At 48.6% G+C, this 17,600-nt stretch overlaps 1 protein-coding gene across 1 annotated transcript in view; it reads left to right on the top strand.

Annotated features, from left to right (window-relative positions):
* The window catches only part of ANAPC2 (anaphase promoting complex subunit 2), a 649,174-nt gene that overhangs the window by 336,648 nt on the left and 294,926 nt on the right, over window positions 1-17,600 (top strand). Inside the window, exon 7 of the mRNA XM_069609853.1 lies at window positions 10,793-10,974. Within this exon, the coding sequence (XP_069465954.1) occupies window positions 10,793-10,974 (182 nt within the window). The remainder of the gene's footprint in view (window positions 1-10,792; window positions 10,975-17,600) is intronic.

The following is a 17,600-nucleotide window of genomic DNA, read 5'->3' on the forward strand; positions in this document are numbered from 1 at the left end:
GACACAGGAAGGTGGAGTGAAGAAGGAACACTTTAGAAAGGAGTACAGAAGAGGACGGAGAGAAGGAAGTATAAACCCTGGAGGAGGAAAACTGGGAGAAGTGCAGAAATGAGAAGTAGGGGAGCAAAACAAGAAAGTAAGTGCCCAAAGAGAAAAGAGTAATGGAGAAATTGGAGGAGGTCACAGAGATCATCCATAACATGCAAGGTGGGGGTACCCATAGAAAGAAAGCGAGCAGGGAAAACGGGGAGGGTTGGTAAAGGTGGAGAAAGTCCCAAGGCGGGGCAAGAAAGCGGGAAAGGTGGAGAAGATTACAAGAGAAGCAGTAAAAAGAAGAAATCTACAAAAGGGCAGAGAAAGTAATTACCTCCAGAACGGAGAAAGAGTGGATACAAGGAAAGAAAGGTCAAAGGAGGAGAGGAGTATCAATGAGAGGAAGAAACGAGAAGGGGAGAAATGCTCATTAATAAGTAAACACTGGGCACTAGAAGGCCAGGACTGGAAAGCGATGCATGGTTGCAGCACCAAAGGAGATTATGATCGAAATAGAAAGAAAGAGAAAGAGGACCAAGCAAGAGTGGTGTACAAGGCAAAGTCTAGGCGCAAGGAAGCATTCCAGAACATGACGAGTATCAAACAGGCCAGAAATACAGTAGTAAAGATGGCAGGGAACAAAGGAAACTCAGCAGAAAGGTGCTAGCTCTGTAACCAGGGCCCCACAGAGAAGGCAGGTCTAGAGGTCTAAGATGCATGGATGCTGTCACTCCCAGGAAGGGTGGGGGGGCTGGAAAAAACACTTTACACTGAAAGTTCTAGACTTCTCCAGCATTGGAATTATGGGGCGTTTAAAACCCCAAGAAAGGTCTGTGAGTAACTCTTTTGAACCATGCCATGCCAAGGCAAGGCATACTCTGGTGGTGAGATGGTAGAACTGAAGCATCGAGATCATAGAGAGGAGCTTTATTTTCTTTTTTGAGTTGTGAAACCCATCTCTTTGTGCATTGGGCCCGGATAATAGCTCCGGGGCAATGCGTTTTTCTTGGAAGCAAGACAACGCATAGCAACACAGGTTCGTACACGGGTCTCCTGCTTAGAAACTGTTCTCTGGTATTAAGTGCGTTATAAAATAACAATTATAATTTCCCTAAACCCCCAGCTTCACGTTTGTTTTTGAATAGTTGTGAAAGCATACTCCTGACTGAGCTGTATGTTGATACCTTGGCTGTGACACTGGTCACAATGACATTTAGCACTGATCTGCTAATTGGGAATAATTTCAGTTTCATTCCTTTAAGTGGACAAAGTGGAGTCTGCTACTGGCGTGCTAACTGGGAACAATGGTGTATCTGATTTTACTGTGCTAATTGTGCATAAAGTAGACATCATTTGTGTTAAATGGACATAGTGGAATCTAGTACTGCCATGCTAACTGGGTTTATTGTTAAATGACACTGAGGTACTAAGTGAGCATAATGGTTTCTTGTGCTTAAGGGCATAATGGAAATGAGCACTGTTGTCAAAATTAAGCATAATTCAACTTGTCATTACTATGTTAACTAAGCACATTCTTGTCAATAGTGCAAGTACCCTGCCGTTTGATTAACAAAAAATGCAACAGATTCATATAAAGGAGTTCACACTGGATAATTGGGCTGTTTGTCTCTTATTCAAGGTGTCTTTATTTTTATTTCCATGGATGGATCATGTTTAGCCAAATCGGTATGCTTTACTCTAAATAGTTTTTGATGACGAAGATCAAAGCCTGACAACTGTGTGGGTACTTGGGCATATCATGCTCCTAACATGCCCATGCCTAGTCATCAGCACAAGTTACTGGCTTTGTCAATGCTAGCTTTGATGAGGGCCTAGAGGCACAGTCTGTATCTGACTATCCCCCTCCGGGGTTCATCTAAGTGTATCTATCCCAGTGGTTTCAACAGATGTCATGGGTTCTTTGTGCCAATTGCAGACACTCTGGTTCTCTCTCTCTCTCTCCCTCTCTCTCTCTTAATCTTACTAATCTACTTTCCCTCCTGTCTTTCCGATGTTCCACACTCTCTCTCCTCTGCTCGCATTTCTCCTATCTCTTTACCTTTCACTGCACCCCTCTCCTCAACTTTCACTGCACCCCTCACCTCCCACTCCCTCTCTTCTCTCCTCACACCCCTCTTCACTCCTCATTACATCCCTCTTCACTCCTCTGACTACACCCCGTTTTTCTCCTCTGACACACCCCTCTTCTCCTCTCACTGAACTCATTTTTTCTCCTCTGGCTACACTCTTCTCACCTCCCACTACCCTCGTCTCTCCTTTCATTACACCCCTCCTCACTCTTCTAACTAGATCCCTCTTCTTTCCACACTACACCGCTCTTTCCCAAATACACCCCTCTTCTCCCCCTCACTACATCCCTCTTCTCCCCCCTCACTACATCCCTCTTCTCCCCTCTCACTACATCCCTCTTCTCCCCTCTCACTACATCCCTCTTCTCCCCTATCACTACATCCCTCTTTTCACCTCACTACACCCCCCCCTTCTCACCTTACCCTACCTCCTTCTCACCTTTCCCTACCCCTTCTCTCACCTTTCCCTACACCCCACTTCTCCCTACACCACTCTCCTCATCACTGCACCCCCTCTTCTCACCTCTCACTACACATCTCTCTACTACCTTACTCTCTCCCCTGGTATTAGTATATTTGTTCAAATGTATTTGGCCGAATGGTACATTTGACTGAATTTGGCCTGTACCATTCAACCGAATATATACAAAGAAATTGGCTAATACACACTGAACATGTGGAGCTGGGGTTGCGGGGGTATCCCACACTCCCCATGTTCGGTGTTTATTGGCCTTGGGGAGTTGCAGGGGTGTCCCCCGCTTCCTCGATATTGGAGGTGGGGGGTGGAAAAAAAAAAGAAAAAGGGACCCTGCTGCGTCGGATTCGACACGCGTTGGAGGGACGGATTTGACGCTGCAGGGCAGAAGTGGACCAGGCGGCGAGGTAACAGGTAAGTGGGGGTTGAGGGTGGGGAATGCATCCTTTTTTTTTTTTTACTCCTGCAAAGCTGACAGTATGCAACACCATACGATATAATGTTGCATGCAGTCAGGTTTTTTTCAGTCTATTTTTTTATGACTGGTTATTTTTATTTTTGTTGTCTTTTTTTTTTTTCGCTCAAATCTCCCTAAACCTCTCTCCCAACACCCACTCCCCCTCAGTCTACCTACTACCCTCACTCCCCTTATCCTAACGCTCTCCCCTCGGTTGGCTCCAGTGCCACCTGACTCTAATGCAAATCTGTGCCCCTCTTTTTCCTGGCACAGAGATACACAACTCAAAAGCTTTAAAAACCTCTTTAATTCCCTCCCCTTTTCCAGTGTGGTTTTGTTCTCCAGCATGTGGTCTGGCATGGATTCACATGCTCATGAATATTCCCCGTTGTCAGGCTGGGAATCCTTGGTAAAAGAAAAAATCAGATTAATTTCTGAACTGTCTTTCTCCTAACAACCAAACACTGAGCTGTGGGCCATACCGCCCCCAGCCATTGACTGCCCTCTACCTAAGCACCTCCTCAGGCAGCCATCTTCAGATTTATACCACACGTTCAAGTGTTGGGAGTCCTTGTGCTTAGCTCTCAAGCTTTCACTGCGTTTTTTTGCTTTTTGGAAGAGTTTTACTCTATTTTTCGGTCAATCAAACCTTGTGCTCCATAGATCATCCTTCCGATTAACGGGGCCCAGTATTTTGGATTCTTCAGCGCCCCTCAAGGGCAATTTCATTTCTACGTGGAGGCTTCCAGAAGATTCTTCAGGCCTACGCCGCGTGGCTCATGTCGGACAAGAAGGAGGATTCCCCTTCTCTTTTCAAGCTTTGCACCGACTGCAGTTTTTGCGGAATGATTACATTGAGGACAAACATTCTCAGTGCCTTTACTGCCTGTACCTGACGCACAATGAGGAGGATTGTGCGTTTTGCCGTGAACTCTTGACACGCCCGTTGAAGGATCAGAGTAAACGGCTGGGTGAGTGGCTGCAGGCCAAGACCTCTGCACTGGGTGGGTCCCAGGAGCATGCCTCACCCGGATCCGGGAACGCTGAGCAGGCTTCTAAGTCCTTTGAGGACGCCCCTCCACGGGGGGTCCAACAAAAGGCCAAGCACCATAAGTCTGCTACCGTTGGGAGCGCCGTTGCGGCGGGCTCCAGAGCGGCCAGGGCGCATTCTACTTCCCCTGCTGCATCGGTCTCCAGTCAACGCTCGGGATCTCACCCGGGCAAGTTGAAGGTGGCCCGGAGACGGCTAAGGAGAAGGCCAAATGGGGTACGGCGTCCGGCCTACCCTAGACGGAGAAGGCTCCTAAGGAGAAGGCCAAGCTGGACAAGGAGTCTGGAGCGACCACGAAGGCCAAGCAGGAGAAGGGCCCTGGCCTGACCGTGAAGGCCCAAGTGCCCCAGACGAAGACGGCTCCCTCCATCGAGGTGGTGGTTGCGTCCCTTTTGAAGGCTGCGGGGGCGGACCCGCGGGGCGCCCTTCCAAAGGCGACAGTGTCCCTCCCTCCCAGGAGGGAGGCTGCCTTCCAGCCCATTGAGAAGACCCCGGAGAAGAAGATGCTGGTCATCTCCCCAAGACTGTCCCCTCTGGACGCGAACGGGGGGGGGCGGCGGGTGTATAGGTTCTCCAGGGCACAGATATCTCCTCTGCGGAGGAGGGGGAACTAGTCTACCTCCAGACATCCAGGAAGTTTGTGGTGACGAGGGAAACGTCAGGGTCACACCCTACTACGAGGACGATGATGAGTGCTACAATGACGAAGATATCGTTGAGGAAGACGGAGGGCTTCTGGGCGATGAGACCCCTGGCCCTGCTCCTCTGCCCCAGCTGCCTGCCTCTGTCCCTACACCACAGCTGCCACCTAGAGATCTGTCAGTGGACATTCTCTCCACCCTTCTTCCGCTTGTATCTGAGATACAGAAGAGGATGCCCGGCGACACCGCCTCCCGCTCTCCCAGCGGCGCCAGTGCCTGCCTCCCCGCTGACAGGGGAACCGCCATCCAAGAAGAGGAAGAGGCACCCAATGCCCCTTTGCCACCCGTCTCCTCCCTCTCCACTACCCCCAACTGGTGAGACGGGGTCGGACACAGCGACGATGACGGGCACGGACGACGATGGCAGACCTCCCGTCTCCTCCGCCCAGATCCTCCCCGCCGGATGAGACAGGCTTGTTAGATGCGATGATCTCCTGAGCATCAGAGCTCTGCCAGCTCGCGCCAGAGGAGGAGGAGGGCTTCTAATATCAGCCCCGCGAGGCAAAGAGAAGGACCATCCTTGGGATGAAGGACTGGTGCTCATGAAGAACCCTTCTACGGCCCCGACTAAGAGGGACTGTCAAGTGAAGAAATACAGGGTGCCGGACTCTGCGCCCAAGTGCTTGCAGGCCCAACCGTCACTGGACTCTGTGGTCTCTGCAGCGGCCAAGAAGTCGTTGTCGGGCTCTACGTCTTCGGCAGTTTCCACTCCGCCTGACAACGAGGGGAAGAAATTGGATGCAATGGCAAGGCGAGTTATCTACTCTGCAGCGACAACCATCAATGCCGCCAACGCCCTCGCTATCGTAGTGCGCTACGACCGGGAGCTGTGGTTCAAACTCGCACCTCTGCTGGACTTGCTCTCCCACGATAAGAGGTCAGAAGTATTGGAGATTCTACAAGAGGGCGAGGTGGCGTCGGACCACGCCATCACAGTGGCCACAGACATCGCAGTGGTGCATTTCTGCCAAATGGGCAACAGCATTTGCCTTCATCGCTATGGCTGGCTCAAGGCCACCAACTTTTGACAGGAGGTCCAGTCAAGGGTTTTGGACATTCCCTTTGCCGGAGACAATCTTTTCGGTAAGGCTGTGGATGAGTCGCTACAAGCCATCACGGCGGACACGGAAACTGCACGTGCCCTAGGCACGCTGCAGCAGCGTCGGCCGTCCTTTCGGTCCTCAGGAGGCAAGTCTCCCCGATCTTCGAAGGGTTAAGGCAGGGGCTCCGCTTCTTACCACCAACCCTCCCGCTCCTCGGCCCAGGAAACCAACAGGGGCTGCTCCAAGGCCTTCAGAGGACGACACCGTCGTCGGCAGGGACCCCAAGGCGGCCCGTCGATCTCCAAGCAAGAATGAACCGGCCGGGACGTCAGGCCCCCACCTGTGCACACCGGTGAGGCCAGCTGACGAACTTAGTCAGCGTGTGGAAGACCATCTCCATCGACAGTTGGGTGCTGGATGATCTCGCCCACGGACACACTGTAGAGTTCCAACAGAAGTGTCCTATAATACCACTGGTGGCCCGACAGGAAAGCCACGTCCCTTAGCTGTTGCTGGAGGTTCGGGCCATTCTAAAGAAAGGGGCGATATAGCTAGTTCCAAAGCGATTCTGGGCCTCCGGAGTGTATTGAAGGTACTTCCTCGTGCGAAAGAAGACCGGGGGATGGAGGCCCATTCTCAACCTGCGACGACTAAACAAATACATAAAGTCCCAGGAATTCCGAATGGTCACTCTTCAGCACGTGCTCAGATAGCTACAAGAGGGAGACTTTCTGTCGTCTTTGGATCTGGAGGATGCTTATTTCCACATCCCCATTCACAAAGGACACCACAAGTTCCTGTGCTTCGCTGTTCAGGGAAGCATTACCAATTCAAGGCTCTTCCCTTCGGGCTGAAGTCGGCACCCAGAGTCTTCACCTAGTGCCTGGCTCCGGTGGCAGCCCATCTACGACTACAAAGGATTCACGTCTACCCGTACTTGGACGACTGGCTTATCCGGGCCAGTTCAAGCGACATCGCCGTCGACCACACGACGAGAACCGTCCACCTACTGACGGATCTGGGGTTCTCAGTGAATTATGCAAAGTCCTGCTTGACTACATCGCAGGACGCCCTGTTCCTGGGATCCCGGCTCAACACAGTGTCAAGCCTGGCGTCGCCGTCGGAGGAGAGAGTAGCGGCCATCCTGGGCAAGGTGCAACAGCTGCTACCTCTGAAGATCGCCACGGTGAGGGCCATCAAGTCTCTGCTCGGCATTCGCGCCTTGAAACACTTGTGTATAGGTGCGTTCTAAATGCCATACATCATATATCATGATGTCGTCAGGCATTTATCTCATCCGACTCTGCAGGTTGAGGATGCGCCCACTGCTGGTGTTCCTCGACGCCCGTTGAATTCAGGTGTCCGGAAGCTTCCAGGACAGGATCGCGCTCGACGAGGGGTTCCGTCGGGCGATAAGGTGGTGGGGGCGTGCGCTCTCATCTGAACGGAGGTGTGGATTTCCAGGCACAACCACACCAGGAGACGGTCACGACGGACGCTTCCCTGGACGGAACGGATGGGGAGCCCACACCGGAAGACTTCACGCCAGAGGTCTGTGACTGCCGGAGGAGACAATGTTGCACATCAACGTTCTGGAGCTACGGGCGGTGTTGTGGGCCCTCAAATCGTTCCTGCCGTCCCTCAAGGGCAAGGTGGTGCAGGTCTTCAAAGACAATACCACCACAATGTTTAACATCGGGAAACAGGGGGGCACCAGATCCCCAGCGCTCTATAAAGAGGCGCAGGACTTATGGTACTGGGCCGTTGTCTAGGGGATGTTCCTCATCCCATTTCATCTAGCAGGAGTAAAGAACATGGTTGCTGACTCTCTGAGCAGGGAGCTTCGCTCTTGCCGCGAGTGGGAACTTCGGCAGGACCTAGTGGAGAACCTGTTCCTCAAATGGGGCAATCCCCAGATCGACTTGTTTGCGACGGCGATGAACACCAAGTGCCGGAGATTTGCCAGCAGGTTTCCCCAGCAAGGGAGCATGGGGGATGCATTCTCATTCCCTTAGGAAGGCCTCTTTCTGTATGCGTTCCCTCCGTTGCCGTTGTTACTTCGAGTCATCAGTCAACTCAGAAGGTGCCGGTGTTGGATGATCCTCGTCGCAGCGGCATGGCCGAGGCAGATGTTTTACCCGGACCTTCTTGGCATGTCAGCGTCCCCACCAGTCAAGCTGCCAGTGGTCGTGGGTCTTCTTGCCAGGGAAGGAGGTGCCATTCTTCACCACAATCCAGGGTCGCTGAACCTGAAGGCTTGGCTCCTGCAGCGCTAGAATTCGGTGGCTACGATCTCCCGGGGGACTGCAAGAAAGTTTCATCTACTTTGAAATGCTATGTGCTTAACTGGAAGGGATTTGCTATTTGGTGCCGTTCCCAGAAGATCAACCCTCTGAAGGTCAAGGCCCCTCAGGTACTTCCATATTTGCTGTCAGTGGCCAAGTCGGGGCTGGCACACGCCTCCATCAAGGTTCATCTGGCGGCTATCTCCCACTTCACCAGATCCCCAGGACGACTCTCCTTATGGTCGCACCGATTGGTCAAAGAATTCACCAAGGGACTATTCTGCTCGTTCCCACCAGTGAAGGCTCCGTCCCCGGCGTGGGAGCTCAATGTGTTTCTTACTAGGCTCATGGGACCACCGTTCGAGCCTATGCATTCTGTTCCACTCAAGTTTCTGTCGTGGAAAACAGCTTTTCTCGTGGCCATCACCTCTGCACGACGGGTGGGTGAGATCCAGGCCCTCTCCTGTAAACCACCTTACTTGACTATCTACAAGATGAGGGTGGTGCTGCGGACGCACCCCTCCTTCATGCCCAAGGGGCCGTCAGACTTTCATTTTAGCGAGCCCTTGGTGTTGCCTGTGTTTTTTCCGACGCCTTTGTCGTCGGCTGAAAGGATTTGCACTCGCTGGATGTGGCTAGAGCACTGAAGTTTTATATGGCCTGCACAAAGTTTTTCTGGAAAACTAACAATGGGAAGGCCCTGTCCAAGGCTTTAGTTTCCAGTTGGCTCTCCGGCTGTATCACCTACTGTCACCGGTTGGCAAACCGACCACTGCCTGGCCGTCCGAGAGCCCATTCCACCATGGCGATCGCTGCTACAACGGCGTTCCTGTCTGGTGTGCCCCTACTGGACATCTGCGGGGCTGCTACGTGGAGGTCGACACACACCTTCCTTCACGAAATTCTACTGCATCGACAGGGATTCCAGGGAGGAGTCCAGAGGCGGCCAAGCAGTGCTGCGCAACCTGTTCGCTTGAAGGTGAGCCTGGTGAGGAGGAAAGAGATGCTTATGTTGAGTCTTGCCACCTCCCGTGGTTGTGCATGTGTGTACTGCTATCTGTTCTTTATTCATGAGTATGTGAATCCATGCAAGACACCATGCTGGAGAAGGAACAAGTTACTTACCTGTAACTGTTATTCTCCAGCATGGGTCTGGCATGGATTCACATGCGAACCCTCCCGCCTACTCCTCTGCGGCTCTTTTCTTGGTCCTACTGCCACTTTACGGGCTACCAAATCTGAAGATAGCTACCCAAGGAGGGGGGCTTAGGTAGAGGGCAGTCATTGGCTGGGGACAGTGTGACCCAGAGCTCAGTGATTGGTTGTTAGGAGAAAGACAGTTCAGAAATGCAACTGAAACAGATTTTTTCATTTACTGAGGATTCCCAGTCTGACGACTGGGAATATTCATGAGCTTGTGAATCCATGCCAGACCCATGCTGGAGAACAACATTTACAGGGAAGTAACTTGTTCCTTGTCAGTCTGGAAGTACGTTTTCCTGTTGTTTTGGGGAGTCCTTTGCTTTTCTGAGGTGCTGGATGCTGTTCGGTTGTGGTGATGGCTCATGTTCAATACTAGTTGAAGTTTTTCTGTTTTACTCTTCATTTGGTTCCGTTCTGGGTTTTCTTGATTGCTCCCAGGTGCTCCTTGGGAGTTGGCCAGAAAAAGTGCTGTGAGGTATTTTGTGACCGAGGGTGGCACCATTCACAGGCATGGCACCTAGATGCCCTCGGCCTTAGTCCGTGCTTTATACATTTTATAATAATGGCACATGAGGCAGTCTCAGAGACTGGAGTTCCCCCACCTCCCCTTTTCCCTGACTGGATCATGGCACTGACCCTGTCACAGGCTGGTCTTCCAAATGCTTTGAACTGTATGCAGACATGGGACAGCAGCTAATTAGACTAGTGTTGTGATTACGTTTGGGGTTGATGGCAATCGGTCACATAGCAGCATTGAAAATGGAATTGGTAGGGATTTTGGTGGGGGATACCAGTGAGGAGGGTTTTACCCCAGTCTATATGGTAAAGGGTGTGGGCTTGCACTGTAGGAAGGAAGGAAGGAAAGGTTTTATTTGGTACAAAGCTTATCTGTGCTTTCATTTGTATGCATAGCTAGGAGACTCTTCTCTGGGCCTTGGTGCCAGAGGAGAGGAAACGATTGTGGAAAAGACAATCAAGTCCTTCAGTTTGTCTCAGTTGATGAGTATGGAAGCTCAAACAATGAGGATATTTTCCACTTGGAATGAAGGTGATGTAGCCCAGTGACGATTTGATTTGTAGCACCAAACCTGCACAGTTGCTCATAGAAAGGTTTGTTTGAACATTCAGTCGGGATTCAGTATGACTTATGTTAAGGAGTTACGCATGTTAAGCGTACCTGATGAGCAGTGAAGAGGAAACTCCACACGGTGTAGTCTCTAGAATTGTGACAGAGCAGGGGAAATCCACATTATTTACACATCACTGAAGACTTGAATAAAAATACTTTTTGTCTGGCAAAATAGTAGCATCTTAACACAAAGTCTTCATACACTGATCACAGCATAATTATTGAGGAAATGGTGCACGTGTTGACATTATTCATGAACTAGCACTAACCTTATTTGTTTAAGATATTTTTAAAGATGTATGGCTTTATCTTTATCTTTTATTAGGACAAGGGACGATACTGTTCGACAGATTGTAGCAGGCCTCACTGGTGATACTGAAGGATCAAGTGATTTAGCCAATGAACTCTCAAAAGCAGACCCAGTGACTCTTGATAATGGGCAGGACAGTGATGATGATATTTCAGAACCAGAGGACTGGGTCCCAGACCCTGTGGATGCTGACCCAGGTTAGTAGAAACATTTGATATACCCAATTCCCAGAAATGGTACCTTGGATAGAGCCTAGACTTTGCATCTCCTAAGCCATACGATTGAATGACTATTGAGCATTGTTTTAAATGTTTTTGTCCCGCTGATAAAATCAGTGGCCATTCTCTCTATAAAGAAAGAACATCGTAGGTTTAAGATGTTCTGGGTTTTTTTTTAATCCTGTATGGCTGCTACTTGCCTTTTAACTTTTTTGGTAAGATTTTTGTATGCAGCAGCATTCCAGAGTCCTTTGTTTTTCAATCCCGCTATGTCGTTTCAGAAAGGGAAAGACCAATATGCACCACTGACATAGTCCCCACGCAGAGGTCAGTACAGCCTGCACTGCTAGGTCGCATCCCTTCCGCAGGGAACCACAAGCAACCTAAGACATGTCATTTGGCATCATCAATGAGGTGTAGCTTGGATCTTTATGTACAGCAGGTTTTAGACCCATGTCGGGACATATCTGTCCCTCGCGTCCGGTTTATTGCAGGAGTGAAGTTATTTTTTGCAAATAGTAGTTAAACTTATTATTGACAACATTGAAATTATTATCCAAGTATTGTACACATGGGGCATGTTTTGTACAGGTAAATTGAATGGGATTTATTAATTTGACCTAATAACACAAAGAGGTTATTTACTCAAATATTGCTTTCCATACACCACAAACGTGAATATAATCACTCCACGTTTTCATATGTTGTTTCCACTACCACATTTCCATTATGGATTGCCTCAAATGTGTTACTAAATGTTGTTTTCATACAACAGTTGTAGATTTGCTGACAAAGAATTAATTATAATGAAAATACGTATTAGTCAGTAGGATCTCAGAAAGATCAATAACTAATTTCTTTTTAAGTATTATTTCATCTGTTCACAACCACTGAGCAATTTATATCCCCTTACAGTGTGGGGTTGAGGTGTGCACCCTTTCAACTTCAATAATACCTCATATATCTGTGATAGTTGTATTTGTTGTCATTTTTGTAGGGACTCTGTAGTATCGTATCTTAGTATTTGTTATTGATGATTGAAGAAAAAAGTAAATGTACTTACTAGGGGTGTACTGAACTTCAGCTTCGAGTAAGTATTTGGCCGAATTCCGGCTGAAAAAAAGCTATTCGGCTCCGGCCGAATAGTTTCTTGCTATTCGGCTCTTGCACAATACTTGGACATTCTCATTTGAATACAAAGCAACATGAACTGAATAGAATTGGACCAGACAAATTGCTATCACACAGCTTAAAAAATATCTTATATTGTAATCTGCTCTTTAGGGCATGTTTTGCTACAGATTCTTAGATAAAAAAAAGTGCTCATCTTTTATACTGCAGCAATACCTGAACATCTTTTCTTTTGGCGAATGTTTATATGCAATATGCACATTTTTCAGTTGGAAAAAACAAACTGAAAGAAATGTGCATAGATACTTCCAGTTCCTGTCATGTCACTTTCCATTGTGTAGTTCATATTCCCCCCTTTTCTTTTTTTAAGGACTTGAGTCCTTAGTTTAGCATTATCTGACATTTTTTTCAGGAATTATAAGTTGCATATGTTTGTGTATTCGCGAGAAAGAGTGGCTAGGATAAGTGAAAAGTGAGCAGCATTTGTTGGGGTGGGGTGAATAGTTGTGAGATGGAGTCACGCATTTCAGATTTCTTCTTGACTTGTGTCCTGCATGCGCCGACATGAACCATTTCATACATTCCTATGGGAGCTGCAAACAAGTTTCGAAACTCAAACGCATCTGATTCACAAAGGCAGTCCTTTTGCATTTGTGAAGCCTCCTTCCATAAACTGGCACTGAATATGCAACAATCAGTACATTTGATCCCTTCATTTTGGTTAGATCTGCTTTATTTCTGACTTTTATACTTTAAATAAAGATGCTACATTAATTACAATGAAGAGAAATAAAAATATAGAATGCATTTAAAATGGTGCTTTGTTTTTGTTTTTAATAAGTGTGTTTTTTTAAGTTCGGAACATGATTTATTAAATAAAGCAACTATTCGGCTTCATATTCGGCTTAGGCCGAATACCGAATAGTTTGTCAATAAATATGCTATTCGTTACAGCCCTAGTACTTACCGAGACTTTGTAAAGATCTTTCTGTAGCGCCAATTTATAGGCATCAATGAAGGAGAATGCACCTTTGGCAAAATAAAGAAAATAGTAAAGCTGGATCTTAGGCTGTTTAATAATGTCTGGTTGGCTGTAGAGTTGGCGGAGTTGGCTGTAGAGTTGCAGTCTGCTGCAGTCCGTGCAGAACCAGAAGGTCCAGGGCCCCCTGAGGGCATTTGCAGGATGAATGAAGGTCAGAACTTGCCTAGCTCCAAGTTTCTGAGAAAAGGTGACGGAGAACCCGAACCTCGGTTCCTACAAGTTGCTCTACCTACAACACATCCCACCAAAGGAGAGACGTTCCACCCTACGGGTAAACAAAAATCCAGAACTGCCTCAATTAACATCTCCTTGTCTCTAACCCTCTAACCCCTACTCCTACTTCCCGATCCCTCAAACCCATTAACAACTATTCCCCTAACCCGCCGCCGTTGCAACTGCTGTGCCAGGCTTCATCCAACCCTCCAGCCGAAACAGACTGTCTGAACGACCTGGAACCTTCTGGCCCCACGACATCCTTGGACACATTTATCTTCGGCAAAGTAAGTGCCCAGAGTATGAGCCACCCGTGGACACAGTCTGGGATAGTGGGCAGGGACTCTTCTCCAAACAGCTTGAGTACACCAGAAACAACAAGCCCAATGGCCGCTACGGAAGCAACCTTAATGGAGGGCCAGATTGCCCCCCAGCACAGAGACTTGGAAGAAAGAATGAAAGGTAGCAGAGAGAACGATAACTCGCCCTTGGCCGATGACGCCAATGCGATCAATGCCACATGTCAACCTACGCCTCGGGAACCCCTGCTTTCCATGTTACCCGCCCGGCTCTGCAGCCCGCCAAATCGATCCACCTTGGTGCTGCTCAAGCCCCAGACTCTAGTTCGAGCAGAGGGGCCTAATGTACCTGCACTCTGGACATTCCTCAGGAGCAAATCCCACTAGGTCCATAAGAAAAGACACCTACGTTGGACCCTGATGAAATAGTAAACGAAGCGGACATCGAGGGGCGGGGCAACTCTTAATTGCGAGGGAACATCAGGGATGATGTTTCTACCGAAGCACAATCCACAAGTCTTAATGCGTATCCAACAAACTGCAATACCTGCACAGCATCTCAAACTGAGGACGGAAGTCCACCCAGGTTCTCCAGGAAAAAATCAACATCATCAAATGCAGCAACATTTCAAGCGCAAGCGGATAAGACTAAAAAAGCTAAAGCTTCCACACTGCCTGCAAACACCGCTTCCAAACAAATTCAACAAAGAGGGTGCAAACCCTCAACAAACTTACCGAAAGGCGATCTCCAAAGGAAGTCGCTCAGCTTTGAGCTTGTCAGTTTTCTTTCAGCCCAAGTCTACTTCCCGATCCCTCAAACCCAGTCTGGGAAAACGTTCCCCTTTAACCCCTCGGCAGAACTCTCTGATGCGAAAATTCCTTCGATGGACTGCCTTAACCAACACGGCTGACCTACCGGACCCTGGAGCGAGTGCTACTGTGCCTTTTCCCTTGAAAGGGCACTCCGTACCACCCTGTTACCAGCACAAGATCACGCCACCACGAGGAATCCTTATGCACCATGCCCCCCTAAAGACAACAAGTTCCCACATTACAATAATGCACAAAAAGGAGGAGACCAGGAGTTGAGTGGGCTGCGGAGCAGACCCCCTTAATGAACAAATCCCCCATAAAGCAACTAGCGACAAATTAACACTCCTGAAGGAAACACAGCCGGCTTATGTTGCGGACTTTGTGTCTAAGAAAACGGCGGCAGAGCCCATAGCAAAACAACCACTGGAGGAACCGAGAGCGAATCCATCAGCTGGTATGAGTAAAGAGGCCAGGAACGAGCAACAGTCAAGCGACCCGAAAAGGCCTCACATAAACATGACACTTGAGCCACGCACTTTGGAAAGCGAACCCCCACACCTGGAAACAAAATGTTACTCATTCCTTAGACCCCTAATCGGACTCTTCCATTTCAAATTTCGAGACAACAACAAACGGTCACAGCAAACACATTTACATACGGAAAAGGGAAAAAAAGCAAAGAAACCCGACTTAATAACAATAACGTTGTCCCTAACTATTGCTCTGGCACAGTTTATCAAATTATATGAATCAATAAACAACACCTTAAAGGATCACACAACTCTGATGGCAATGATGCACTCGAAACTCCTGTTCATGGAAGGGTACATCACTGCCAATGAAACAAGGAATTTGATTCAGGAACAAATCCATCTCATCCTGAAACTGTAAGGAAAATGCGAAAGCGCGTCCTATGCACTTCCTGTCCACAATCTACACAGACTCAATTATGGGAAAACATACAAGTGGACCTCGCGGGTGAAGTGACGGTTAACACAAAAAATAACACCTTGAACACGAGGAGGGGGGTTCATCTCCAATGACACTTACGTTTGAAGAAAGGGAACACACTACAAATGGCACGACAAAAATGAAAACAGGGGCCAACGACTGTGGTACCCTAGCAATTCCTGGAGCCCCACCTAGAATCGGGGAGATGGAACCAGGTAAAAAACAGAAAGGAACCGAAGACTCTATCTGCGTCAATAACCAAGAATGTTCCATCTTTGCTCGGGGGATGAAGAAGAAAGACACTGTTAGGACTCCAAAACAGACCCTGTTATGGCCCGAAACCCTATCTTCACTTTCACAGCTGAAGCTAGCCAACTATGTCAAAGAACAAATGCAGCCCCTAAACCCGCACCCAGGAAGGAGCAAAGGAAAGCAACCCTCTGAAACTTTACCAACGACCTGGCCCGTGGGAAATGTGGGGCCCATGGAAATGGCAGCAAAAGACAAAACCCAAAAGATGCAAGAACTGTTTAATTATTTTTGTACTCAATCGAAGAGTCGGAACTGATCATGGAAGGCACCGGACTCCAGGGATCCCAGTACCTGCACCAGGAAAACAAAACAACCGTACCCACGCCCAATTGAATTACAGAGGGGACAAGCTCTCCTGTTTTTCTGACCCTTTCTGAAAAAAAGAGCGGGTCTAAGAGACATAACCAAGGTGACAAACTGGATAACAAGCCACTTCAACCTGGTATAAGGTCAACCAGGGTACCCCTCGATCACTCGCAGCCTGAGAACAGGAGAAAAAGGGCATTGACCCGTCCCCACCGCCAGTCCCGATATCTAGACAGAATAATCGACACAGGGAAGAAAACTGAAGCACCTTTACAGATCTCCCCTTAACTGACAAGACAAGGTTTGAAAGGAACTTCAGACCGGAGACGACTTGAAGACAAGGTTATTGGCCCACAAACCCTGAGAAACCCATCAGTGAGCTCAAAACACAACAGTCTAAGCTCACTAAAACTTGAGAGAATCCTGGACAATGGAGATGATCTAATAATAAAAAGAAAAACAGTCATGGAACTCTTTCACTGTATTTCCAATCTACGCCAAGGCCTTTCAAAAGACCTGAAGATCATTGAATTTGGGGACGAACAACGTATGGACAGCATATACCTACACATACCATCACCAGTGTTAAAGGGGATGCTGCTGGACGCAGCTGAAAGTCTGATAATACTAGGTTTTGCCCTAACCCCAGTGATCGCCCCTGTGGATGTACGGGTTCACTTATGGGACACTGAGGGGACATGGGGAGTGGGGGGGGGGATGACGCAACCATAATAACGGCGGAAAGAACCAGTAAACCCATATCCCCAGGTGCTGAGATCCAGAGAAGATCAAGGGAGATACAAATCCTTCTAGACCCATTAGAAACGGGCCGTGTCCCCAAATTCCTGAGATTCTAACTTAGTGTTACATTCCAACCAGACTGGGCCTCGGGCAAAAGTAGAGGCGCAAGAATCCCTCCAAGCGGACACAAACAGGGGCCGGAACAGCCAAACTGATCCTGGCTCCCGGGAGCCCTGGTGCAGTGGGACCCCGCATAGCCACCCAAGAAGCACCTGTTCCTCCCGCCAAAAACATGCAATCGCAAACTCAGAATGGCTTCCTGGAATACAAGGGGCTTCAAACACTTGACAGCACAACTTGGAAGACTACGACTTGTTATGCCTTCAGGAAGCCTGGCTGAGTGAAAAACCCACTTTTGACGGATATGAAGTAGTCCTGAGTCCAGCAGCAAAAGGACAAAAAGGACCACCCACATCTGGCCTATTAACAGCGTTAAGATCTCGTAGCGTCCTGAACCTCTGTAAAATAATGTTTTCCAACTTATTTGCCCAAGAACTCTTGGTGAGATGGAGACGCCCACTGAACTGAACCAGGACAAGACATCCACCATGGTAATCATAAACCTGTATTGGAATCCGCAAGAATTGTTAAACAAGACCTTCCTAGATACAACTACCGGCTTGATTGATGATGCATATACCTGTCATGATGCCTACCTCCAAGGAGCCAGGTCCGACCCAGCAACCTCAGAGGCAGGCATCATTTCCCCCAGGGGAGTGCCAGCGGGCCCAAGCTGG

This window comes from Ambystoma mexicanum, chromosome 8, assembly GCF_040938575.1.
Source record: "Ambystoma mexicanum isolate Mex_15411 chromosome 8, UKY_AmexF1_1, whole genome shotgun sequence".
In the NCBI taxonomy this organism is placed as follows: Eukaryota; Metazoa; Chordata; class Amphibia; order Caudata; family Ambystomatidae; genus Ambystoma; species Ambystoma mexicanum.